This window comes from Amborella trichopoda, chromosome 11 (assembly GCF_054954075.1).
Source record: "Amborella trichopoda isolate Santa Cruz 75 chromosome 11, AtrichopodaSantaCruz75HAP2 v2.0, whole genome shotgun sequence".
NCBI lineage: Eukaryota > Viridiplantae > Streptophyta > Magnoliopsida > Amborellales > Amborellaceae > Amborella > Amborella trichopoda.
In genome coordinates this window covers 4,835,235-4,861,746 of record NC_142346.1, presented here as the reverse complement: position 1 = coordinate 4,861,746, position 26,512 = coordinate 4,835,235, and the positions used below count along the sequence as shown (strand labels likewise).

Below are 26,512 nucleotides of genomic sequence, written 5' to 3'. Positions count from 1 at the left end.
TCAAACCGCCTAGGCGGGTGCCCTGGGTGTCCTTGCTTCTAGGCGGCCAAGCTGCTGCCTTGGAACAACTTGGTTATTCTGCACACTTTTACCTGGACATGCTAGTCAGATGGGATAGAGAGAAGGAGAGGAAGAGTATATGTTACATTTTTCTACTCAGGGGGGCTTGTTTTACTATTTGGTGGAGAGAGAGAAAGTGTGTGTGTTGTTGCTTTGTTTACTTTTTGCTCAGCAAGTTGATCATATTTTTATGTTTGTTTTTTGCTTAAACCTGCAATTTTTCTTTGTAAGAGATTTGTTTATTTCATTGCCTTCGTGTTTGACTCTGGAAGGTATTATTTTGTCATGCACATTCGTGTTCCTTCTTGGCTTTCACACGTGGGTATTCCCTTCTCAAAAACAGTTTCCTGATTAGGAAAGCAGTAAGGAAACCCTAGCTTCTTTCTTATTAATATGTTGGCTTTTAACACTAGAGATGAGTAAGCTCCTAACTACAGACAAAGAAAACCACCTTACCAAATTTGGAAAGTCTAATGTGACACGTGTAAAGAAGCTGGTCCTTCATGGGCTGCTTCCTCCTTGGGAACCGACAGAATCGGTTACTTGTTTTTCATCTTTAAGGAGTTTTTTAATCCGTAAAAGAATGGAAGGATTTTGGGTGTGTGAGAAATAGAATCCCCCCAGTGATTAATGTTTCTTCCTATTGCCTCGTTTTGTGAACCGTACAATACTTGCTCCCTAGACCCCGCTTTTTATTTCATTCCTTCTCTATCTCTAAAATCTCCCCTCTCTCTCTCTCTCTAAAATCGTGCTCTCACTTTACGCAGTTGTATCATGCCTTAAACCCCCCTCCCCAAATCCCAACCCCCTTTATTTTTTTTTTTGGGTTGGTGGGGTGGGGTTGGAGTTGTGCCCATCTCCTTGTTCTTGGGCATCTGCCTAGGTGTCCAGGCCCCCAAACCGAACATTGGTGCTGAAAACCCTTTCCACATTAGCAGAAAACTGGAAAGTTATCATGATACTTACTGGCCCTGCATACCATTGGAGTACTTGCAGTCTGATATATTGGGTTGCATTTTGAGAATCTAATACCCACACAAATTAATTTTTCATAGTTCTCACGTATGGTGTGGTCCACTGTCCTTAAACTCCAAAATGGTCACTTCACTTGGAAGGAAGGCCACACTTCTCATGGAATGTACTTCTCTACCTTAATAGTTTTGGAGCCTCTTGTAACATTTCTCAGTTGATTGAAACTAGTACATAAGTGGGCTGAGGTAATCTTTCAGTGCACCTAACAGAAACATGGTGTTGGTTTATTGTAAAAGGGTGTGATTGCAAAGCTTGATACACATCTATTCAACATCTAATTTGCATTGGCTCAGCACTCTTTAGTGGAACCCATGTTCACTTCTCTTGGAAGTATCTCCCTTATGTCCATGGTCAGAAAATCTCCAGATGTGCTAATTCAATCATTAGTCTTGTCGGATTTTCTTTAAAATATGTTCTATATTTTCGTGAGATTTTCCCTTTCCTATAAAAAATGATTCCCCCTTTTTTGTTCTAGTTAACTTATAATGTTTTAAAACATGCAAATTTATGAGTAATTGCAAATATTTACTTGCAAGAAAAGTGAGCTATAAATTGAGAGAAATAATAATAACATACTTATTATTTTCTATTATTTTGAAAAGTTATAGATGGCGTTAGTTATAATTTTCTTTTTCTACAATATTTCCTAGAGAAAAATAAAATCTTGAATTTCATATGCAAGATTGCCACACAGGCTTATCAATAACAAGAATTGTCACTATGTTCTCAGTCTGGTTTAATAATTCTTCACCTGTGAAAAATAAAACTTGGCTTGGGGAAACCCCCATGGACGTCATTCAAGAACAGTGACACTCTGTTTTATTTTGAGTATTCTCTTAAAGAGGTTTTCTTAATGTAACAACTAAACGAGTGTTATTACAAGGAAATGGTGAATTTGAAATGTGGAGGATCAACTCTGTCTGCCCTGGTTCCATAAGCATGTATTTGCTTTGCATGGAATAATAAATGCTAATGGTCATTTTGCAGACATCAATTTACTAGCAATAATTCAGGTGAGTGTGTATTTGTTTTCCCATAACGATTTGTTAAGAATGTAATTTTGATGTGAGATAGGTTACAACAACATTGTTGAAGTTTTAGAAATCTGTTTATTTCATTTCCACACTCTGTCTTCCTGTCCACTTTGAATTTCTTTTTTCTGTATATCTTATTGGAACTCTTCCGTTCCCTCATCTTCCACCATGAAGTCTTCTAAGCTTCCCCCTTATAATCTTTATGCTCGTTCATGCTTAGGTAATTGATGGTGTGTCATATGTGGGGACAAAAGAACTTGCGGTTATAAAAGCACTATTTGCTTCTCGTGCTACACTTTTGGAAGAACTACAAAAAATTAGCAAAGCAATTGATCAAAAAATCGATGATTTGGCTGATGCCAATTTGGATTTTGGTACAAATATGTCGATTAGTCCACGTACACGGTCATATTTGAAGACTTCTACTTCCCAGAAGTTGGAGCAAAGTCTGGGTGAGGTATTTGCTGTATTCTTGTTAAGTTTTATTTTTCTGGTCAGTTTTGTCCAGCTTTGTTTTTTGAATATTATCTAAGGGTTCATTTTCTCAATGCGATTTTTTTCACGTCTCTTTCATCTCATCTGTTCTTGATCAGAAGTCAAATGAACATGTTGGTTATGGGAGCAACGGGATGTTGCTCCCTTCGCTATCAAAGGAAGAACTGGTAGATGCATTTCAGACACTGGGAAACCAACTTTCTGTCATATGGAATGCTTTTTTGAAGTTTCATAGGTAGGTGTTATTTTCCAGAAACTTGTTTATGGTAAAGGTAGTGAGTAATTTCCATCCTGTGCATGTTAGAAGTCTGATTTGGTTCAGAAATTCTTATTGATCATTTAGGACTCTTCTCATTATTGACAAATGGATATCTGAGAGGTTTAATAGAACTTTTGACTTCAAAGTATTTTTTGCTTGCATTAACATTTCTCCATTAATACTCATTTTACTGTCATGATTATCCTGGTAGACAGGGCAGCTTGCTTTATTGCAGGAAAATTTGTCATTAGCTTGTATCATGTAAGCTGTGACCATCATCTGCAGTAAAATATCGTGAGCTATATAGTGAAGCAATTATGGTAAATAAGTTCAGACATAACTTATTTATGAATCTCTAACTAGTAGTTTATTGAAATGCTTAAACTGTAATAAAAGTTCGCGCTGCTGTTTTGTCCATCTATGCCAGTTTACAACCTATGCCAAAATGGGGGTCATCATCACAAAATTATCTTTTCAAACATCTTAGTGATCCCTTCTCTAGCTGGTATGTGGTGGTTTTGTCATGATCTACTGTAAAGCCTATGTTACTTTGGCATACATGTTCATGGTTCTTGGCATGTATTGAAACTCCAAGGGGATAAAACATGTATCTGGCACTAGACACTTCTGCTTAGTAACTATGAAAGTACTTAATGTCGCAAAAGACTCCTTTCTCCCCTTTCCCCCTTCCCTTCCCAACTAGACACTCACACATGCACAAAAGATCCATGATATATGCACCGAATGTGTCTCAAAGGACTTATTCTGTTTGGCGTTTCTGATGTGTGACCATGTCGTCTGTTAACACATGATTGTATTTTTGTTACATATCATATAACTTATTCATGCAATCTCAGGCTTGAAGCTCATAAAATATCATTATCTGGTAAATTCATGGAGATTTTCTTTTCCCATGCAATGATTCCTTGATGCTTTGCATTGGCTTACTCGCTGATACTTGGTGACAATTAGATAGAATTGTTGCCATAAATTGCATACTCTTTTGTCCTTCAAAATATTTATATAGGCAATATTTATTTTTCTCAAGATCAGTGTATGGTAAACTGGACTCACTCTAGGGACTGGCCTGTGCCCTGGACAAGTCAGCTAAATGAGTCCTGAGTTGGCTTGACGAGTCTTAAAAAACTAGGAAAGATCGTAAAAATGGGGGAAATCAGGAAAATTCCTGAAAATCTGGAAAAATGGGGAAAACCAAGGTATTTGACAAAAATCTTACATCTATGCAGCACTGCTGTTTTTTGAGGAGAAGAACATCTACAATTTTTTTGTTGAAAAGCAAGGTAAAAGTCCATTTTTTGCTTATTATGGAAAAGAATTCATTGATCTGCAAATAACCTAGCAGACTTATCTATAGATCTCTCCAGATCTGAGGTGTTTTGAGAAGAACCTAAGGCAAAATGAGATAACCTAGAAACTTTATGTTGCCAAAGGTTGCTGTTCTCTGGATTCAAATTATTATTTTTTTCAGTATTTTGAGGTTTGCAAAGTTTCTTGAGACAGTGAGGGGAATGAAAGTAGGGCGTCCCACCAATCCTTAGTATTAAAAAGTTACACCGTTTAAAATTGAAATTTAAAAAGTTACAAAAAAGAGATTTATTTCCCTGTTAGCCTGAATGTACGACTTCCTTACACTCCTCTAAAATTTGACGATTTGACAGTTGCTAAATGAATAGACTTTCCATTTCTTAGGAGAATTACATGATCTGTAGAAACAGAGTGTACGCAAATATTTACTTTCCATTTTAGGAGATGAATATTTACTTTCCATTTTAGGTGGATTACACATTGGGACTTGCTAAGCCTTTGTTGGGTAAGCTCACCAACTCAGGTTAGTGCAGCTAAAAACCCCCTGTTGTGTACCAATCCGGGAGGTTTGTTCAAAGCCAGGCCACCAGAGAATTGGGTCCCCCCCCTTGGATGCTGGTCAGTCCAAGTTACTCTGGTCTGACTCGCCAAGTTTTAATAATTTCCTGTGATCATAACTTTAAGACTCTTTCTTTTTCCTAATGATAAAAGTATCTCTCTTGTTGTGTGAAAGTTTGCCAATTTACCTTGTGAATTAGGAAAGCTCGTTCTCTAGTGCAATTCCATGAAAAGCATTTTAGTATGCTGATGTAGTTCTATATTAAAATGGGACATCCTTGGCAGATTTTGTCGATGCCTCACTTTCGACAATTCTTTAGGGTATATATATGGCAGTATGGAGTACTCCCACTCAAAAAAATTGTGCATGCTCCCTAGGGAAAAACATCCACTTAGGGGAATTTGCTTGATTTGAAATACCTTTGAATCGTAAGATGAATAAAAAAAAAGTTTTTGAGTTCTTAGACAACTAGATCGGACTGCCCAAAAATGGACAATCTGTGTTCACTCTCGGGTCGGAATTTGTTTCAAGCGAATTTTTGGGTGCGATTTCAACTTTTCCCTTTTTAGACTGGTTGCCAGGATGAGTGTATTACGTCCCCAAAATTTGGGTTCAGATACAACTCCCAAGTAGTTTTAATCTCGAGGGAGTAAGTGTACGTTTTTCCTATGTATTGCCTGGGATTGGGGACCTGGGAAGTTGGTGTTTTGAATCAGCACATGGGCTTGCACCCAATGTGTTGCTGTTTTCTTCGTGAATGCCATCACCTGAATAGGCCTAGGCCCATTGTGTATTGACCTGACCTGAGCTGGACAGCCTCAGTCTCAATAGTCTGCCCCTTTATGGTTATTTGATCCATATGATGGCTGGCTTTATCAACGTCTAAGTGGCAATGTCTCGGCCCATAGTTTTCCTATTCCAGCATGTATTCTTCATTGCCATCACCATATAGTTTCCCTTGTTTCTGTCGAATCATAAAAGAGCTCATTCTCGAGGTTTCCCATATCCGCAAGCATAAGCCATAACGCGTTCAACATTCAAGAAACCAGCTTGCCACACGACCATGCAGTGGAGGTATTTACAGTGGTGCATACTCATGTTGCATTTCATATTTCTCAATCCTCTCCTTATTGCCAATCTTGGAGGATACATTAACATCTTTCCCCTCTAGACTATCAAAAGGGTTTTCTGACCTTCAGTTCCCTATAAAAGAGGTGAGGGGCACATGTCACGAGGGGCTCATGGATGTTCCTCTTGGCTTTGAATGACATTATTTCTTCGGGCACTCTCTGGAGGATTCACCCTAGGTGCTAGAGAGTGCTTCTGATCTCCCCTCTGGCGGACTATGTAGGTATCTCAATAATGCTAATCTTTTAGCATGAATGAGGGGTACTTTTAAGGTCATCATCTATTGTGGAGCAAAAGAGGGAGGTTTTAGAGTCATCACCTTCATTGTCCAATGTGCATTAAGACAATAGACACACATGTAGGAAAAGTTTATATAAGGCATTGACCTTATACTGTAGATGTCAGTTGTACCTCAAAAACCCACTGAAAAAAGTTGTTTTGATGCCAGAAAACCCTCAAATTGATCATCTTAACATTGATATGTATGGATATGCCAAAAAACGAAGAAAAAGAGAGAGTAGGATTTCAAGTCATAAACAATACTGCATCTTGTAACACATCTTTTGGACCATACATTTTCAAGATTTTTAAGCGTTAATAGATCTGTCGATCTCCACCATTTTTGGAACTTTAATTTTATAATTAGAGGTGGAAATAAAATTTCAAGTCATCGTAGGGGATTCTAGTACCAAAGATGCCTTTTTCAACAAAATTTTGGGATGCTCCTTTGATTGTTTAAGGTTGATGCACTATGTAAATCGCACCCCTGTGTGTGTGTGTGCACTCGCATATGTGTCTGTGTGTGTGTGTATGTGTATGTCTGTATATAGATGTATGTGACTTCCAAATCCCTCCATTTGTACATAAGACATTTTTTAGTAAGCTTTATTAATAGATTTAAAAATCTTCTACCTTCGTTAATCCAATCCAATTTTTTAAATTATAAAACTAGAGATACGAAATATGAGCGCCAAATAAAATTGAAAGTTAATAAAGTTTTTTGAAAGTATAAAATGCAGAGAAGAAATAGGACTACACAAATAAAATGGAAACTTGAAAAATGTTAAGAACCAACATAAATGTTTTTTAAAAAGGTATAATCTAGAAATAATAAATACGGGTATCAAAATAAAATGAAAAATTGAAAAAATGAAGAACTAAAACAGGAATTCCTGCCAGCCTAGGATTCCCCATTAAACTATTTGATATGATACTTATACATAATATGTAGCTATATTAGAAAGAAAGGACACGGTTTTTATGTAGGCAGGACTGCATGTGGTCCCTGCATCCAACACCGACCAACTAAGTTGGACGGTGGGGATTGTATAGAGACGGTGCTATCTGCACCGTCCAATTAGGTTAGACGGTGCAGATGGTTGGCTGGTATGCTGGCCAGCCACTTAAAACAATTTGCCTAGAAAGAAAATGGAAAAATGAAAAAAATATAAAAATCAAGTTAAATATAAATGATTATATAAAATTTTGATAGAAATTAAACAATTGTGGGGATAATATCACATGACTTAAAAAGATACATTGATTTTTCATTTAGAACACTTTTGAAGAACTGTTTCGTATCTAATTTCTCAACAAACCTATTATGCAAGAGATTTGCCATCAAGTCTTAAGAGTGTGTGTGTGTGTGCCTTTCAAATATCAGGCAACTTGATGCTATCCATGGTAGTTGTGCTTTTCACTTACTTTGAAGTGTCATTCATTTAGTTTGTTACCTTCTCTAAGAAAAAAGGTTCCAATGCACATATATGGCACATTATAAAGAACTCAAAATCAGTCTTTCCTTTTTTCTGTTCTATCTACTGGAGGACTTATCAACCTTCTATCGTATTCTTTTTCCATTCTTCTGTAGATGGCTGTTCTTCAACCTGGTGCATCATGTAACGCGTTTGGCCTCTTGGCTTTGTGTCAAGGCATTATTGCAGGGAAACTACAATGTTTGGATCCGCCTGCATCACGTCCAAAATGGGTGAAAGAGAAGGATGTGACTTAGATCATTATCATAAATTAATATTATGCTTCTTATCCAATGATTTCACCCACATGAATAATCCATAGCATTAAATTGGGTGGTTGAATGCTACCCGAGAGTCCTTTCTATCTAAAAATGTGATCTTTTATGGAAATGGGGTAATTTTAGTAAACGCCTATGTATTCTTGCTGCCTGAGACATGATCTAATATTCATTTTAGTATGTCATTGAAGCAAAATTGGAGTTTTGATCGTATAATGCTGTGTGGCAAGCATCGATGCATTTTCATTAATCTTTTCCTTCTATGCTATGATCTTTTGTGGCGACTATGATAATTTGTTTGTTTGTTTGTTTGTTTTTTTTGTTTTTAAATAATTTGTATAACATGACTATTCTTTAAAAACGAAAAAGAGAAAAAAGGAAAAGAAAAGAAAACGATGATTCCCACTCTTTGCCCTAAAATGTGAACCCTAACCATTTAAAAGTGAAATGTTTAGCAACAATATCTACATAATTTATAGCCATCGTGAAATGAAGTTCTACTGAGCATGTAGGGTAAATCTCCAGTTGAAAGTGTCTATCCATCATAAGTTTAGTTTGGATTGTGTGCATGGAGTTACCATTTTGTATTATTTCTCTCTGCCAACTCGTTTCTTGAACCTTGCTTATAGACTCATGGTCAGTGCCTCCTTTTATCTTCTTTGGTTTTTATTTGATGTTATGTTTGAATCCATTGGAGTATATGTTAGTTCTACTTTGTGTTGCTGTATTTTTAAATTCAGTAATATATGCTACCAAAGAATGTTGATTTCTGGTTCTATTGTTCCCTTGTTTTCTCACATGGGCTGTTAAATTGGTTTTATGAATAGTTCACATGTTGGTTATTTTTCCAGAAATAATAGAATTCGTATAGTGGAGTATCTTCGTGGCGTATGGGCCAATGATCGAAGAACTGAATGGGCAATATGGATGGTCCATTCCAGAATGGAGGTACATAAGCGGATGATGAATGCAGTCGATGATGCTTCTCCTTATGCAGTTCGTGGGAAAATCTTGGCTGCTAGGAAACCTAGTGAAGACGTATGTTTATCCTCATCCAAACTAGTGACATTATGCAATCTTATTTGACATAAACATATCATTTTTTTGATTGATCACAAGTCCCTTTTTGTAGTGACAACTTATCATAAAGGTTAAGTTGATTTCCAAAAAGAAAAAGATAAAAAACCTATCTACTGTGAAGAAATTTTTTGATATGCATATGTGGTCATCTATACGCTCCTACTTCTATCCCTAAATGATGAATTCTTTGATTCCTTTGTTTTGTCAGCAACTCAACACTATCTTTGGAATCAATAAAACAAAAGATTTACATCTCAGCCTATCTCTTGTTTGCAGCCATCACATGTTTCAATTTCACGTGCTGAGCTTCATCGGAAGAGTATTGCTCAAATGAAGGTATATAATTATATTTTTTAAACTGCTTGTTTCTGGTTCAAAACTTATGTGATTGTAATTAGCTCTAGGAATTAATTATATTTGGCAATACACAGATTAACAGCCAGGCAATTCAAGACTTGCATATATTTGGTGACCCTGCCCGCATTCCCATTATTTTCATTGAGCAGACTACAATTAAGAGTTTGGAGCAGAATACCGTTAATGGCAGCTCATCCTTTGGCAATTTGGATAAAAACGAAACGTCCATTATACCAATCCTGGGGCATCCACTTGTGCCCAAGTCATTTAGTACCTGTGGCAGAAGAAATGGACGGGTGTTGAAAGCTGTTGTCTTTGTGCATGGGTTTCAAGTAAGTGTCCCTACCCTTTACCCCTAGATTAAAGAGCTTTTTGAACATAGTAATTGCCTTTTTCCTGCTATTAATATTTGTAGCATGTTCAGTTGCATCATATTCATGGATATGTTTGTGTGTAACATACAGAATCGGAATTTATCTTGCATTCTCCATAGTTTGCTATGTCACCTAATGGTATAGAACTAATTTCACATTTGATCAGACAAAGCAATAGGGAACTTTTGCCATTTAAATCGAAGCACTTGATGTTGATTTTATGTCATCAGGCAACAATCACATACCAAGATAGTAATTATGGATTTTCATCCCCAGCTTATCATTACCAAATTGAAGCATTCAAATCTATTGGAGAATCAACTATAAGACATGCGGAATGTAATGAGCGAAATTAGCTTAAAGTTTCCAACCATTTAGAAAAAAACCAATTTTAACTGTCTCTGTACGATCACAATTAATTGATGTAAATCGCAACACCAATGCGTTGTAAGTATGGGGGAAAAATGGCGTTTTTGTACTTTTTACCCCCATCCGCATTAAGTGGTGTTTCATGCTCAAGCAAAGCAGATTTTCTGTGGCAATCAGTCCCTCATCAAAAGTTCCTGTACCATCACTTCATATGCGATCTAAATAGGCACTAGAAGAATGCTAGTGTACTATAGGATGTTGATATACTCCATACCAGTGTTTGAAAAATCGGTATCCCCATCCGGAATCGGGTATCGGCCAGATCTTTTTGGATCTACTTAAAAAACGGATTCTGGCCATTTCAACATAGGAGCCGGTAAGGTGACATCACGGATCGCTATGACTGACTTCATAGATCGAAGTGAACTGGACATTTTCACTGATTCTCGCCAAATTTTATTTATGTTTTTAAATATCTTGCACACTTGGCCACTATGTTTAATCCTCATCATTGCGCCATGCTCATCATTGCTTATTCCTAAAAAGCTGTCTCTGGGGCTCATGTAATCGTCTTTTTTAGAGCTCCATGCCTCTCACACATGGAAGCTCATTTACCTTATGATGATTCACTACCTTTTATACCTATATTCCCTACTCAAAATCTATGATGTGGGATGAATCCCTCTTGCCGTCACATCTATAAGCCCCAACACCTACGTCTAAGTCCCAATACCTTGGTAATTAAAATGCTTTTGGACAATGCCATGTTGGAGGAGTAAGCTCTTGAAATATCTTCATCTTTGTAGGCCAATAATAATAATATTACGAGTAAAATATTTATTTTAATAAATGTTTTATATGTAAATTTGCCAATAATGTTCTTGTAGGATCATATCGTATAGCAACTGTTTGAGTTAAAATTATTATTTAGGACTTTTTCTTTTTAATTTAAAATTTTAGAATCCATTTAAGCAAGGTTTTAAAATTCGCCAAATTTTTTTTTTTTTGAATTTTAATATCTTTATTTTTCATTTTTTAGGGGAAAAATATTTTTTTGAATTTTTTAAATGTCTTAACATTAAAATTTATAAGGGATTTTATTTTTATTTTGAATCATATGATATGGAAGCGTTTTCTAATTATTTTTAATCATGTTTATTATATATTATAATTAATAATTATAAATTGATAACCAGATCTTGTATTTTATTTATTAATTTATTGGCATTACAAATTATGTAATGTATTAATTTTTCTTATAGTTGTAAATAAGATGTTTTAAATTAGTTGATATTATGAGACATTTTAGATTTGTTCTTAATTGTATAGTAAAATAATTACACAATATAAACCAATACTTCAATTTCAGTATTAATATTATTATAGTTAGTTTGGTTGTTATAATGTTGGATGAGTAAAGCGATTAATAAATTGATACTTTGATGGGATACTAATTTCACTTAATATGGGAAATTATTTTTTGTAATCTTATAGTATGAAGTGTTTTCTAGTATTTTTAAATTATTTTGATGCAATATTTTACTACTATATTATAGTTTACAAATAGCCAGACAAGAAAACGTCTCAGTATTTACCTATTTTTACAAAGTAATGAAAGTACATAATGCAACATTCTTAGTTTCTTTTAGAAACTAAAAGAGCACTATTTTTGGAGATTTATAGTGATTTTTTGAAAAATATTTGGGACAAAAATTGTCAATTTGGCCGATTCTCTGAACTAATCCATCGATTCACCGATCCGACATGGGTATGGGTGACACCGATTCGTGCCACCGATCATTTTTTTTTAACACTGCTCCATACCTAAGCCAACGAACAAACAATATTGCACATCTAGTTGATTTAAGACCAACACCTAAACAATGAGGATACTAGTCTTTCCATTGCAGGTCGAGGTACAAGGCTATTTGTTTACCAAGTCCATGATTTTGGATTTTTAAATTCTTAGTGTGCAAACTCTTTGCATGTGTAAACTGTAATTTCTTCTAATGATATAAAAAAGGTAATTTCTTCTATTTATTGCCATTATTTTGGCCTGAAGTTACCCAAAGCTTCTATCTAGGATGGTAATGCTTATTATTAGAGATAAATGGCCCTTTATCGTGGAAGAGACACATTTTACTACAAACAAGTTTTACTTCAAAATTTTAGACTAGGCCTACTACTAAATCCTAGATATGGTGTGCCATATCTCTGCTTTCGGGGTCGGAGTTATTGTTGGGTGAGTGTGGCCATTAAAGGCCTGATTAGTGCTTGTAATGAAAACATTTGATATAATAGAATATGAACTCAGTGGGAGTGTGGTCCCTCGTGGACCATACTAAGCAAATAACAATTGCTGATACCGAATTGTGCTTGACTGTCTAGGCCAGTCGGTTGGGAAAAAACTATGTTACCAGGGCATAGAAAACTATCCGATAAGGGTTCTAATAGGTCATCCCTTGATGAGGTCGGAGTATACCCGGATGAGTGAGCCGAGGGACTGTGTGATGGTGGCCTTCAGAGATGGAGTCAAAGCCTCATTTATATACCATCACACGACAAGCATAATGATAGCAGTTTCGAGAAAGCGAATCACTTTTTAGGGTGAAGCTTATGCATGTGTGAGAGATACTCCTATGCGTTGTAGGAGCTGTGGTCGCATCTGGTCTAGGTGACTTTGGCACGTCTCTCAGGGAGAACTTGAAATCCACAAATTGGGATTACGACCCCTTGGCTCATCAACCAGACTTTGGTGAATCCACTAATGAGCCCCTGCATGGACTGTGGGTCATGGGAAATACTGGGTCTGTTGATAAAGCAAGTGTGGACCATAGTCCACAGTTGAAGGTAGAGTGCCCTAGATTGTTTATTCCTAGACCATATGGATCCTTATCCCATCTAATGAATTTAATTGTGTTTATTTTATGATGATATGATTTTAGAATTATTATTTGAATTTTTCTAGATCTCTAGATATTTTATTTATAAAATTTGGATATATAAAAACAGATATATTGATTTTTAATGTTTTAAATATTCAAGTTAATCCTAAAATCATTTACTAATATTTAAATATTTAAAAATAGCAATGTGGGCCCATTGGTGGGGGGCCACCCCAATTTTTTGGGCTTCTTATTCTGATGGGGTGGCACACCCCACTTTTAGGGGGTTTCCTACCTTGTTGGGATAAGTTGTTAAGAGTGATAACTTTGGCTTGAATGCCTAGTTATTATGAGATAAGTGTTTTTATCTTGAAGAAGATCTGAATGAATCTTTTAAAAGGCTTGATAAGGCTTATGTATATTTTGGATAAAGCACAATATTATGATCAATGCTATCTTATTCAATTTCTATTGATGGGATAATGGTCAAACGAAAAGGGGATAATGGTTCCAACACATTATGTAGCATGTTGATGGCCCATCTATGGAATGGAGGGTTCAAATCTCTCACCCCACAAGTCACCCATGATCAACGGTTCATATTCAATCCACAAGAAGAGGCAAACCATAGAAAACCCTTATCCTATTTTTAGCACTATAAAAAGAGAACCCCTTGCCCATAATTCTACACACATCAATTTCTCTCTTCTCTCTACATTTTTCTTCTCTCTTGATAGAAAAAAGGGAGGCATGCCCCACTTTTTTGGAATAGGTCTCTGTCTCTCTCTTTAGATTATGAAAAGGGGCATGCCCCAATTTTTGTACCTTGTCTCTCTCTCCTTCATCTTGCATTGTTGAAAAGGGTTGGGTAGAATTACCTACTTTGTTGCAAGTAGATGTCATATTGTTTGAAATAGGTTTTATGGGTTATTACCTAAGTTCGAATTTTATGATCAAGAGGAGTTCATAGTTACATTAGAGGGTTTGCCTTGAAACTTGCTTTCCCATTGAGATTGAAGGTTGATCGTTGATCCCGCACCTTCGGATGGTAGGGACTCGCCGTGGGGTGTAATAAGCTTGGGCGAGGTAATCTCCGGCATTATTCTTTTTACTTCTTGTTTTTACAATTATATTATCTTTGCATTCCCAAGTAGTGATTATTTTCTTTGCTTAAAGAAAATTAGTTTAATGGCATCAAGGTTTTAAGATCTTGGATTTGTTGGTTTTGCTTTTATTTTCTTGAAGCAAGAATTATTGTAACAAGACCGCTTTAACCAGCTAAGTACTGGTCCTTAGGAACTTGTCTTCTCATATCATATATGTCAGCTAGTGTGCGTTAAATCATATTTGTCTACAAGAGTTTTGATTTATATAGAAACTTTGTTCTCAAAAATTGAAATGTGGGAAGAATGAGTAAAAAAAATCGTCAATCTGGATTGGGTATTGCTGATCTGGCTCGGGAATCAGCATGTTTATAAAGCCAAAGTTTCTGAAATTTGTTTTAGATTGCTCTTACTTTAGCCCTCTATTTGAGTATCTACAACATTTTTTGCATCAGAACAAATATTTTTGTCATTTTTTGCATCAGAACAAATATTTTATGAGATCTAAAGATACCAACTTGGGGTATTTTTGAATATCTGAGCTCGAATCTGAAGATTTTGGACTTTTGGACTGCAATTTCTTTAGGGATTCTTGTTTATAGTGTCTTAGCAACATTCTATAACAGGTACTTCATATTTTTATATAATTTTTGTATGGATTGGAATTTTAGTTGCTTTTTTTTTTTCTCGTAAATAAACCTTGAATTTCTATGAGTTGGTGTACAAATCATATTTTTTACGCTTGATTTCATTAGAGTTTTTGTTATAGAGAACAAGTTTTTGTTAATTTCGTATCTGATTTTGTTAATTTGGTCTTTTTCTTTACACAAACAACCTCACATAATTTTTAGGATATTTAGCGATGCGCATCTTTTTTATTTGAGCCCATATGTCCGAATCGGCTAGATTGCTGAACAGGATTGCCACTTATCTGATCCGAATAGGCTAGCAACCGGCCAGTTTACCCTACTGATTGATGCAACCCCGATGACAAAACATGAAAATTAAACAATCCACAAGCAAACGAGCACAAATTTGAAGAAACCTTGGTTTTCTTCTTCCAAACCCTAACTAGGGCTCCAAGCAAAAGCTTCCTTCTTTTTCTTTTATTAAAAAAGATGAATGTCTCTCTCCCACTATTTGCAAAACCGGCCGGGTTGACCTGGACCCAGCCGAATTACCTGGACCCGCCCGTTGGGTGACCCAGTTTTGGCTGGTTTTGGTGGTGAAGCTGGGGATTATAAAAAAAATTTAAAAAAATATTAAATATCTATAAAATAAGAAATTAATTTGTAATGTGTTTCTTTTTATGTTTTCTAACATTTTGGCAAAGATTAGAATGTGTTTTGGCCATGTATACTTATTTTTACATTTTACCTTCTTTTTGGATTATTTCTAAAATACCCCTGGTCATAAATTGATTTTTCAAAATGTAGTTTTATACTACTTTTTTGGCCTCATTTAGATGTGCTGTTTAAATCTATTTTAGACATAGTTGTCATATTTTTTGGGACTTTTTTGTATTTGTTTTATTTTTTTAACAATTTTTTGGCCATGCCAGGACTTGCCCAAATTGGCCAGGTTCCATTCCTAGATTTTGTTTTCCTACATTGCTCTTTCCTTTACACACACTTATTTAAACATAACTGAAAATAAAAAAGTCAATTATACCCTTGACTTAAATAAAATTGACATGTAAACCCAACTTAAAGTTAAAATACCTTATATGCCCTTCACTCATTCCAAAATAGAAGAAACTATAGCCAATGTTTCAAAACGTGCTAGGCGGCACCTAGGCGGTCAGGGGGGTCCAGGCCGTCCAACACCTAGGCGAGTGCCCAGAACCTGGGTGGTCCAATAGATTTTTTTTTTTTTTTTGGGTTTTCTCTCTCGAAAATAGCCTCTAATAGGTTTAAGCTTTCAAATAACCAATTTTGCTCCTTTAATATTAAAAAAAGACCCAAAAATACCCGAAGGAGCCACATTCCGCCCCTGAGCGGGGTGCAGGCGCTGGGCGGGTACCTAGGCGGGTTTAGGCCGGCGCCTAGGGATATCCACCTAGGCGCTGGGCGGTCCGCTTTTTGAAATAGTGACTATAGCTAAAATAAAAATAAACTGAAATAACTAAGGCAAACATCCTTGATTGGTGCTTGTTCTTCTTATTCTTGGTAGCTTGTCTTGGGTTCGAATTCTCCTAATAGATACGTGCGCTAGGAGGAATCTGGTATTTCGGATAGTGGATCATTCTCTCTTGGAATATAATTCTTGTCATTACTAATCCAGGTTTTAAAACAATGTGTGCAAATATTTTCTCTTTTCTTTTTTTAGCACTGCTTGGATTGCTTTATGAGCAGCCTTTGGGTTATTCCATATCTTGCTTGCTTTTATGGAAAGCAACATACCTCTCTCTCTCTCTCTCATGTATGTACGAGTGTGGAAAAAGATTATAAGCCAGTGGGCATATACTGTAACATCATCCAATTTGTGCTAGACGTGTTTGTGGAAAACCAAATTTTACACACATGCTCATCTTACCAAAAAAAGGGATTGCATTGCCACTAAAAGAAGTACTGAGTCTGCATTTTTAGTGAACGAAGGATGTCTATTTGATGGACAGTGGATCTTGGCCTTCAAGAACTCAAAATCATTTTCAAATTGTCAATTTTTAATCAAAGTTGTTAATTTCAGCCCAAAAGAAAAATATCTCTAGGTATTTAGTTTAGCTGATGGGCTTATACTGTATCATAAACACATGGGATCATAGGGTCTTCTTACACGCACAAATGCACGTACATGCACACACACGCGCGTGCACACACACATTTGGATGGATGGATGGATAAAGGAGCATCCAGACAAATTGGAGTCCACCACTAGATACCAGACAAATGTAGAACATATTTTATACATTCTGCTGTGTGGTGCATCACATTCATAGGACATGATAATGACATGGTCCTTTTCGTGTATAGTCTTTGGTGGTGGGGGTGACTCCTGATTGGTAGATCCTTATACAAGTATTAATTCAGAACTCCAAATACTGAGATATGTCATATTCAAGGAAAGTGTTATCTTGATGTGATTATTTTTCTGCTGAATTACTGAAAGCATTATAGTTGGTTGTGTTGGGTTCAATTTTCAGTGTGATCACCTTATCAAAGTTATTTCCATGCATATTTTATGCTAGTAAATGATTCTATGCATATGTTAGTATGATACGTAGATTATGTTGCTTTTGTTTTCCTTAACACGATTCAATAAATAGGGACATCATCTGGATTTACGGCTTGTTCGGAATCAATGGCTTTTGATAGATCCAGGAGCAGAGTGTCTTATGTCTGAGGTGAATGAGGAGAAAACATCTGGAGACTTCCAAGAAATGGGTGGGAGGCTGGCTGAGGAAGTGGCTTCATTTCTCAGGAAGAAAATAGATTTAGGTTCACGATCTGGACCCTATAGAGTTGTGAAGCTCAGTTTTGTAGGACACTCTATAGGGAACATCATTGTCAGAACTGCCTTAACAGGTACCATTATTACAAGGTTATATATATATACACTATGAGACCATGTACCATTATTACAAGGTCACAATCACTCTTAGCAATTAGATATCAAATTGGATGGCTTGGGGTGTGTCACTAAGTTTGAGAAATTTATTTTGAACTTTGAATTTAATCTATTCAGTGACACACAATAACTCGATTTAAAATCTGATGGACGAGTAATTATGACCTCCTTATACTAAAAGAAGTAAATGATCTGTTTGTATACTTTTCTATATATATGTATATATATTCACCGTTTTACTTTTGTTTATATATATATTCACCCTCTTACTTTGTTGTTCTTATGATACAAATTGTTATTATCTCAGATGCTGCAATGCAACCTTATTTGAAATACCTCCATACATATATGTCTATATCTGGACCGCACTTGGGGTATTTGTACAGTTCAAACTCCTTATTTAACTCTGGCTTGTGGCTCCTGAAGAAGCTCAAAGGAGCTCATTGTATGCACCAATTGACTTTCACTGATGATGCTGACATACAAAAGACGTTCTTTTATAAGCTCAACAAGGTAAGGTTTCAACACTCAGACAGATGGTACTTTCTTTACCACCATGGTCACCGAGAGAATCTGATAATATGACATAAGAAATGGATATTGTCCACTCCAGAGTAAACTGCTGCAGTGTCTTCCCTAGTTCAAAACAATGCTAGGGGTGCCCTTTTGACCACTGGAGGTTTGCTCTACTTAACCCAGGGGCTGAGAACCCCCCAAAGGAGAAAAATAATGCAAAAAAAACAAAAAAGAATCAACACCCTAGAAGTGCCAGAGAAATTCCCCACCCAAACAGTGAATGTAGACCACTTATTTTTTGGTCAGGCAAATTTAGGTCATAAATGTAGTTTAAAAAAAAAAAATTGGTCATAAATTACTCTAGGTTAATTTTTATTTTGAAAATTGTTCATCTTGTGATGAGGCAATCTAGAAATTTTAGGGTCAAATAAATCCTCCTAGGGCCTTGATTAGAGCTTATTTTTGAACAGTCGAATTTAGGTCATAAATGTAGTTTCAAAAAAAATAAAAAATTTGTTCATAAATTACTCTAGGTTGTTTTGAAAATTGTTCATCTTGTGACGAGGCAATCTAGAAATTTTAGGGTCAAAACAAATCTTACTAGGGCCTTGATTTAGTGCCATTTTTTATCTTTTCTAATGAATGACCCATATTTACTGCATTTTCTCTCTCATCAGAAAACCATTATCTGGGTTTCTCCTTGATTTTTTTTTCATGAACTTGTTCTCTTGTCTGAAAGATTTTATGAGCGAAATTTGGGCTCAAAACCGATACTCGTAAGGGCCCAAAGATGGGGTAGGGTAGATTCTGTTGTGGTCCACCCTGGGGCGAGCTAAGTCTCAAAACCGATACTCGTAAGGGCCCAAAGATGGGGTAGGGTAGATTCTGTTGTGGTCCACCCTGGGGCGAGCTAAGTCAATACCTGGGCAGCACAAACAACTTTTGCCTCATCTACCAATTTCACAGAGACAGACAGACCCACGAAGAGAGAGAGAGAGAGAGAGCGAGAGAGAGAGAGAGAGAGAGAGAGTTAGTCTGGATAAATAATCTTTTTATATTTGTAAAATGGATATTCTTATGGCTACCCATTTCTTTCGATTTTATGTAGTGATATATATGTATCATTGAAATAAAGTGGTTTTGTGTATGAGAACTCCCGTGGTTGTATTTCAATGTCACTGAACGCCACTGCATGCTTGGCATACTAATGTGCTTTGTTATTTTTCTTTCAGCAAAAGACGCTAGAGAACTTTAAGAACGTGATTCTGCTGTCCTCTCCACAGGTATCCTTGTAATCCTTTCTGTTTTATGCTATTATGGAATATTATCAATTTTGTTTTAGAAAAAAACTCATTTCCAGTTCTTTTTCGGACAAGTTTGGATGCTTTTGAAAAGTTATTTTGTTGTTAAGTTGTCCCCGAGGATCTAGGCTGAGGGCATGCCTGCGTGGGTGTAATGCCAAGAGAAAAAATCTCTCAATTTTGTTTTTTGATGTCTGACCATAGCCCTTCTGCACATTGATTTTCATTCAATTGCTACTGCCAATTTCATCATGGGAGGTCTGCATCCCTATTTGTCAAGAGGAATTCCTTATCCATAAAATGTGCAACACTAGGTTTGAAAATGGTGACAGGACGCTGGCAGTTGTGATGACTGCCTACTTAAGGCTAGTTCCATCTCTCTCTCTGTCTCTCTCTCTGTGGACCCCCCACAAGGTGCAGGCCCACAATTTCAAAATCTCTCTCTGTTCCCCCCCTCCCCCTCCCCCAGAAGGTGCAGGCCGCAATTTCAAAACCAGTTGATATTTGGCTTTTATCATTTAAATTGGTTTATAACCCTATTCATGGAGATGTATCAGGCTCATCTCTTTCTACCAACTCAACAAATTCATTAATGTATTTCTTTTTGTCTTTTTGCCATTTATTTCACTCTTCCTTTACCTATACCAACCTTAAAGTTCTATTCTTCCCCATCAGGATGGCTATGTACCATATCATTCCGCAAGGATCGAAGCCTGTTATGCGGCGACACTAGACTCAAAGAGAGGACCTATTTTCATGGAGATGCTCAACAGTTGCTTGGACCAGATACATGCACCTTCCACTGAGCGACGGACCTTCGTGAGGTGTGATGTCAACTTTGACACCTCCTCTCAGGGTAGGAATTTGAATACCATGATAGGCCGGGCTGCCCATATCGAGTTCCTTGAGACTGATATCTTTGCGAAGTTTATAATGTGGTCCTTTTCGGAATTCTTCACCTGATTCCTTGTCACAGTAGTAAGCCTATTTTGCTTCTTTTTGAAGAAATCTTTTCTTCTTGTATGCCATGGAGCCTGCCATGCTTGGATGCTGACCCTTGAAAACTATATATATATATATATATATATATATATATATATATATATGGTGCATCCATGGGTGAAAATGGCAGGCAAGGCAGAAGTTGGCCTGGGCCAATTCCTTGTCTGCTCTGTTTTGCATGGTGTATTGTGGCAGGCAGGGCATTGTAAAGTATGGCTTTCGGCTATTAAAATTGTTCATCAGAGTTCCATTCAATGTGATTAGATTTTTTTTGGGGGCAAATAATTCAAAGGCCATAATATTTATGCAAGGGGCCTTTATGATATATTTATGGAGTCACAACTTGCGCAATTTCATTTTAAAGGGTGCTTGGTGACCTATCAATCTAAGGGACTGTGTTCGGTTACTGATATATCTGCTCATGCTTCAAGCACTTGGACCTTTGTCAAATAAATAGAGGTTTTGAGGTTTTACTCTCGGGTCATTGCATCAAAAAATAATGCCCCTTCCTACCTGGTATTAAGCCTGCTACGCAGAAAAGTGAGTGACTGTGGAGTAGGGACCCGCCATGCCCAATGCACATGCCGAAAGGGCTGTCGTTATCATGTGTTTTATCATTGCATTGCCTTTTTGAGCTGTGATTCAAAAATTTGAATTCAGGTATCTGATTCCAATTCTGTCTCAGCAATTCCCGAGCTGAGTCCTATTTACCAAAAATAAAATTAGAAAACATGGAGGGACTTGATAGCTTATAGGATTTCCTCCCTGTAATCGCCAGCCTCCTGTTCTGGCCCGACTCTGGTGATTCCTGAGTCAGAATCTTGAGTTACTGTTTTGGTGCTTAACTATGAAATATTGCAGGACATGTGATATTGAAGGACAGCCATTGCCTTTCGTCTCGTACGATTTCTTAGGCTGCTCTTAAGTTCTAGGGAGCTCTCTAAAGATGGATGAGTAGTATTTGAGCCTTGGACCTTACTGCTGGTAAGGTTAAAGAAAACTTGGAAATAGTGGCCATTGTAACATCAAAGGATTGGCCTAGATGGATGAGTGGGTATTTGAGCCTTGGATGTTACTGCTGGTAAAGTTCAATTTTTTTTTGGAAATAGTGGCCATTGTAACATCAAAGGATTGGCCTAGATGGATGAGTGGGTATTTGAGCCTTGGATGTTACTGCTGGTAAAGTTCAATTTTTTTTTGGAAATAGTGGCCATTGTAACATCAAGGGACCATACCCATTGGGATACATGAAGATGTGCCAAGTTTTGTGTGATGTGGACGTGGGGGTGGAAATTGTTTTATTCAACTAGTAGTGGATCTTTCTTATTCAATGAAAAATCATTTTTATTTGGTAAAATTACTGCTATATTATTGATGTCGTCCGGGTTTCCAATTTTAATCTTATAGCAATCCTAGGAAATGGAAATCGTGATTTGTTATTTTAAGAGGCTGTGGTTTGCGTAATGTTAAACAATCAAATTAAGGTGCACCCCAAGATCTTGTCATGAAATACAATTATGATGTTGAAAGCTTTAGGATGGTGTGAGAATCTATTTTTATCAATAATTATAAAATTTAAACTCCAAAAGTAATTCAAATCAAATAGATCTATAAACATATAGAAATCTTAAAAAATGGACGGTCTATATAATGTGTTGACAAATGTATCATTTTTAGAACTCGGAATCTATTATTTTCTCCATAAATGTCAAGATGATCAATTAGATGTTTTTCAAACATCAACGCAACGCAACCTTGTTTGAAGGATTTTAGAGGTGCACTTTAATTCTACACTTAAGATGTCAATTTTATATAAACTTTCATCTTTTTAAAATGGGAAAGCTTTTTACGTTCTCCCTACAACATAGAAGTTCTGTCTTCTTTTTTACTATCCAGCTGTCTAGTTTTTATCAAAAGAGCCACTCACTATTTGATCTCACATCCAAAGTCTCAAAGTATTTTATTTTTTGTTTTTTTAATACAATTTTTTTGAATATAAAATTTGGTACTTGCCATCTTCTCATTGGGGTGCAAATATAAAAAATATTAACAATAATTTTTCGATAAAATATAATTACCAAAATACCTTTTAAAACTTTCAGAGGTATTTTGATCATTTTATTTTATTGAAAATATTTGTTTTATATTTTTCATTAGTGCGGGTTTAATAGAAAAATGGACGTTCCAAATTTGGTGTCAAAATAGATCATAAAAAAAAATTAAAAATAAAACAGTGTGGAGACGTGTCATTGTGATTAGGGCAATTTTAGCCCTCTATTAAAAAAAATGGACGGCTGGATAAAAAGGAGGATATAACTTCTAGGGGAACCTAAAAATCTCTTCCTTTTAAAATATCTGAAATAAAGGCTACTATATCAAAAAGTCGCTACTTTAGTGGGCCATGATTTCATCTGTTAAATCAGATGTTTGGCCTTTTGCTTTTCCGCCGTGGATGCACCGTGCTCTGCTCCGTGTTAACCCTTCTCCCAATTTTAGCAGCAAAATGAACCCTCGGTACCACCAAAACCCCATGGGAACCCTCTTAGTCTTTTACAGTAATTTATCGTCCAAATACGACTTTTTATCTATTTCTGGTAAGTACCCACGTTAGGAAAACCTGGCGTTCTAACAGGTAACTGCCAGGTTAGATTGGACTCGACCAATAGCCGGTTCAGGTTTTGAGTGGTTTTGGTGATCGATTGGTATTTAAAAAAAAGAAGTCTAAAAAAATATATACAAAATCTCAAAAAGAAGGAATTTGGTTTGTAATATATATTTTTAATATTGTTTACATCATGGTAAAGATTAAAAATTGTTTTGCTCATTAATACTCATTTTTATATTTTTTTCAATTTTTTTAAAAAATCATAAAAATAGCCTTAGGCACAAATCTAATTTTTAAAATTCATTTTTTCATTAATTTTTAAAATGTGTTTTGTTTTAATTATTTTTTATATGCTTTTCATATTTTAGTATATTTTTTTTGTATATTTTTTATTTTTTTCAACATTTTTTTGACTATCCGGAACTTGTCCTTTTAAAACGATTTAATCTGCTCGTTTACCGATTAGATTGGTTAAACTGCTTTTCGCCCCATATACTAAGTGAGAAAGGCACCATCTTTGTAAAGCATCATTGCTAACATGTTTTGTGGAATCAAGGGGGTCTCGGATAATCACTTTGAACACAAGCTACATAATGCGCGTTATTCACGCGCAAAGTATTGCATTGTTACCCGCATCTATGATAAGCATTATGAATTTAGTTACCGTATAATTGCGCTTTTCGTTCCCCAAAACACAAGCGCGCACGAAGTACATCATGGGTTCGCTTAGTACTCAGTTTCATGTACAGTGTAGTAGCGCACCGACCACAACACTAGCCACACAATGAGCGCGCGCTATTCATAGGTAGAGTGTACCACCCGCACCATTAATGAGTGTCGTGCACTTACGCAGCATACAATTGCACAATGCGTTCCCCAAAACACAAGCGCGCACGAAGTACATCATGGGTTCGCTTAGTACTCAGTTTCATGTACAGTGTAGTAGCGCACCGACCACAACACTAGCCACACAATGAGCGCGCGCTATTCATAGGTAGAGTGTACCACCCGCACCATTAATGAGTGTCGTGCACTTACGCAGCATACAATTGCACAATGCGTTCCCCAAAACACAAGCGCGCGCTATTCTGGACCAATACATCATGGGTATCCTCTAATCACTTCCTCCTACTTGGAACAAATGAATATATGGATAATGCTTAACGAGAACAATTAGGGATGGCAACGGTTTTTGTCGTGTCGGGTCGGGTATGGCCAAACCCAAACTTAGACTCAATCTAAAAATTAAAATATCTATTCATTTAACTATATTTAAATATATTTTATATATTAGGACTGAAAAAATATTATTGGACGCAATCGGACCCTCATTCAAACCTGAACAATGTCTGGGTTCAAGATTTGATCTCAGACCCGACTTGCCGAATTCAATATTTGGAACCAATCCTATAACCAAATCTACCCCTCGAATCTCAGGTCAAGTCCGAATCCATTACCACCTCTAGAGAATATCCTTACTTTTGCACGATTATCTCGATATATTGAAATGGCGCTCGTCCGGTTGAGTGCTACTTTGTGAGGGATACCAGCATTGGCCCATGCATACCAGCATTGGCCCATGCATACTACCCTAAAGGTGGTAACAATCTGAAAGTGTAAGTTTCCTAGAGGGAGGAGACGAAGGTAGAGGGCAAGAATGTCATGCATATGTGAAAAGCCCAGGCTTCCAAGGCCCAACTCAATCCTAACCCGCTTCAACTGCAGGAGGACTGGGCACTTCACCATGATTTACCTTTCCTTTCCTCGCTTCTTTTCTAGTGGTGTCAATGAACTCTTGTGCGGCTACGACTCCATCCATGATTTAAACGAATATATGCTGCCCCATCAACTTCATAATTTAACAGTCTATTTGTTAAAACCTTAGCCAATATTTTATAAGTGGGTGATAAAAAGACTTATCAGCCTCATATCTTTAATGGCTTATAAAACAGACTTTTTAGGAACTAATGCGAGCAAAGCTTTATTCACCATACCATCACGATAGAATTGTCGGAGAAGGAAAAAAAAGTTCCTATTTAGCTTGTAAGACAGGTTTTTTAAGGACTAATGCAATGAATGTAGGATTCAAAGCTTTATTCACCTCACCATTATGATATAATTGTGACTAAAAGAAGCAAAGATCATCATCTTTCACTCTATCCCCAATTTCACACTATATCCCAATTTTACATCTACTACTAGTCACTAATAATTGTGACCAACTTAAAACAAAAATAAATGATCGGATGCTACATATACCCTTTTTATAAGGGTGTCGATCCTAGTTCCCTAGAACCCCTTTTTTTATATTTTATTGTCTTTCTTTTAAGCTTATCTACCCTCTAATTCCCTCTTCCATTTCTTTTTTATCCTATTTTATTTAATTTTTAATAATTTATAAATCACCAAAACCAATCCAAAAGAAAAAAAAATCATAATAAAGAAATTCAAAAGCCCTTTATGAGTCCATAAAAATAAGAAATTTCTTTATATGGCCAAGCGCGCATTTGTAGAAATGCGGGCCTCTTAATAAATGTGGATTTTAGGACTTAATTTAAGGACATGTAATCTCTAAAATAAATGTATTTTTGAGATGGATTTTAAGACTTAATTTTTAACGACCTGTAATCTCTAAGGAGATCATGAATATGATAAAATAAATAAATTTCGTGTAAAAAGTGATTATAGTTAATAGAAAACTCATCCCCCAATGACGAATTCGTCATCGAACAAATTCATGCAAAATGAAAATCCAGACCACTGTACATTTTAACTCATTATTTTAAGGAAAAAGTTTATATAAGGATGCAACCTTATAATGTAGAACTACGGATGCTCCTCAAAAATCCATTGAAAAAGGTTGTTTTAATGTTGAAAAACTCTTTGATTGATCATCTCGACATCTTAAAATAATAAAAAGATTTTAAGTCTTAGAAATAATGCATTTTACAATATATTATCTACACCATCCATTTTCAAAATTTTCATATGTTTATAGATCTACTTGATTTTAACTAATTCTGAAATTTAAAATTTTATAATTAGATAGAAAAATAGATTTTGAGACAATTTTAAGAACATTGTACATCAAAATTATGTGCCATGATAAAATTTGAAGGTGCACCTTACCACTACATCTACGGATGCATCCGTATGCCAATTGCACCTTTGTTTTAATGATACAATATAAATTATATAAACTATATTTACTAAATAATATATGAAATAAATATTTTATTTTTTTAATTATTAGACCTAACTCAAAGTCGGATTTGGGTCCAAATCACTTGAACTCCAGTAAGGATCGGGTCCGAGTCTGGGTGAGAAGTCTTGGGTTCCAGATCCTTACCGATTGCCACCCCAAGTTCACTGGGGCACTTGTCATCGTGTTGATGGAGTACGTAAATACAATGTCCGCCGCATGGTGT

General features: G+C 36.1%; 1 protein-coding gene across 10 annotated transcripts in view; it reads left to right on the top strand.

Annotated features, from left to right (window-relative positions):
- Positions 1–20,804, top strand: part of LOC18441215 (uncharacterized) — a 33,877-nt gene extending 13,073 nt beyond the window's left edge. Inside the window, exons 7-15 of one of the 10 annotated variants that reach the window (XR_016043631.1) lie at positions 2,347–2,583; positions 2,723–2,856; positions 8,777–8,963; positions 9,282–9,341; positions 9,437–9,694; positions 17,408–17,617; positions 17,968–18,173; positions 19,409–19,459; positions 20,153–20,804. Coding sequence is in view for 6 of the 10 variants with exons in the window: in XM_006851336.4 (XP_006851399.1) it covers positions 2,347–2,583; positions 2,720–2,856; positions 8,777–8,963; positions 9,282–9,341; positions 9,437–9,694; positions 17,359–17,617; positions 17,968–18,173; positions 19,409–19,459; positions 20,153–20,440 (1,683 nt within the window). In the remaining 4 variants the exon portion in view is untranslated. Of the gene's footprint in view, positions 1–2,346; positions 2,584–2,719; positions 3,201–3,307; positions 3,386–7,763; positions 8,319–8,776; positions 8,964–9,213; positions 9,342–9,436; positions 9,695–17,358; positions 17,618–17,967; positions 18,174–19,408; positions 19,460–20,152 lie in introns of those variants that run through there. The other 9 variants (XR_016043630.1, XR_016043632.1, XM_020671753.2 and 6 more) reach the window with 9 other exon arrangements.
- The last annotated feature ends 5,708 nt before the right edge of the window (positions 20,805–26,512 follow it).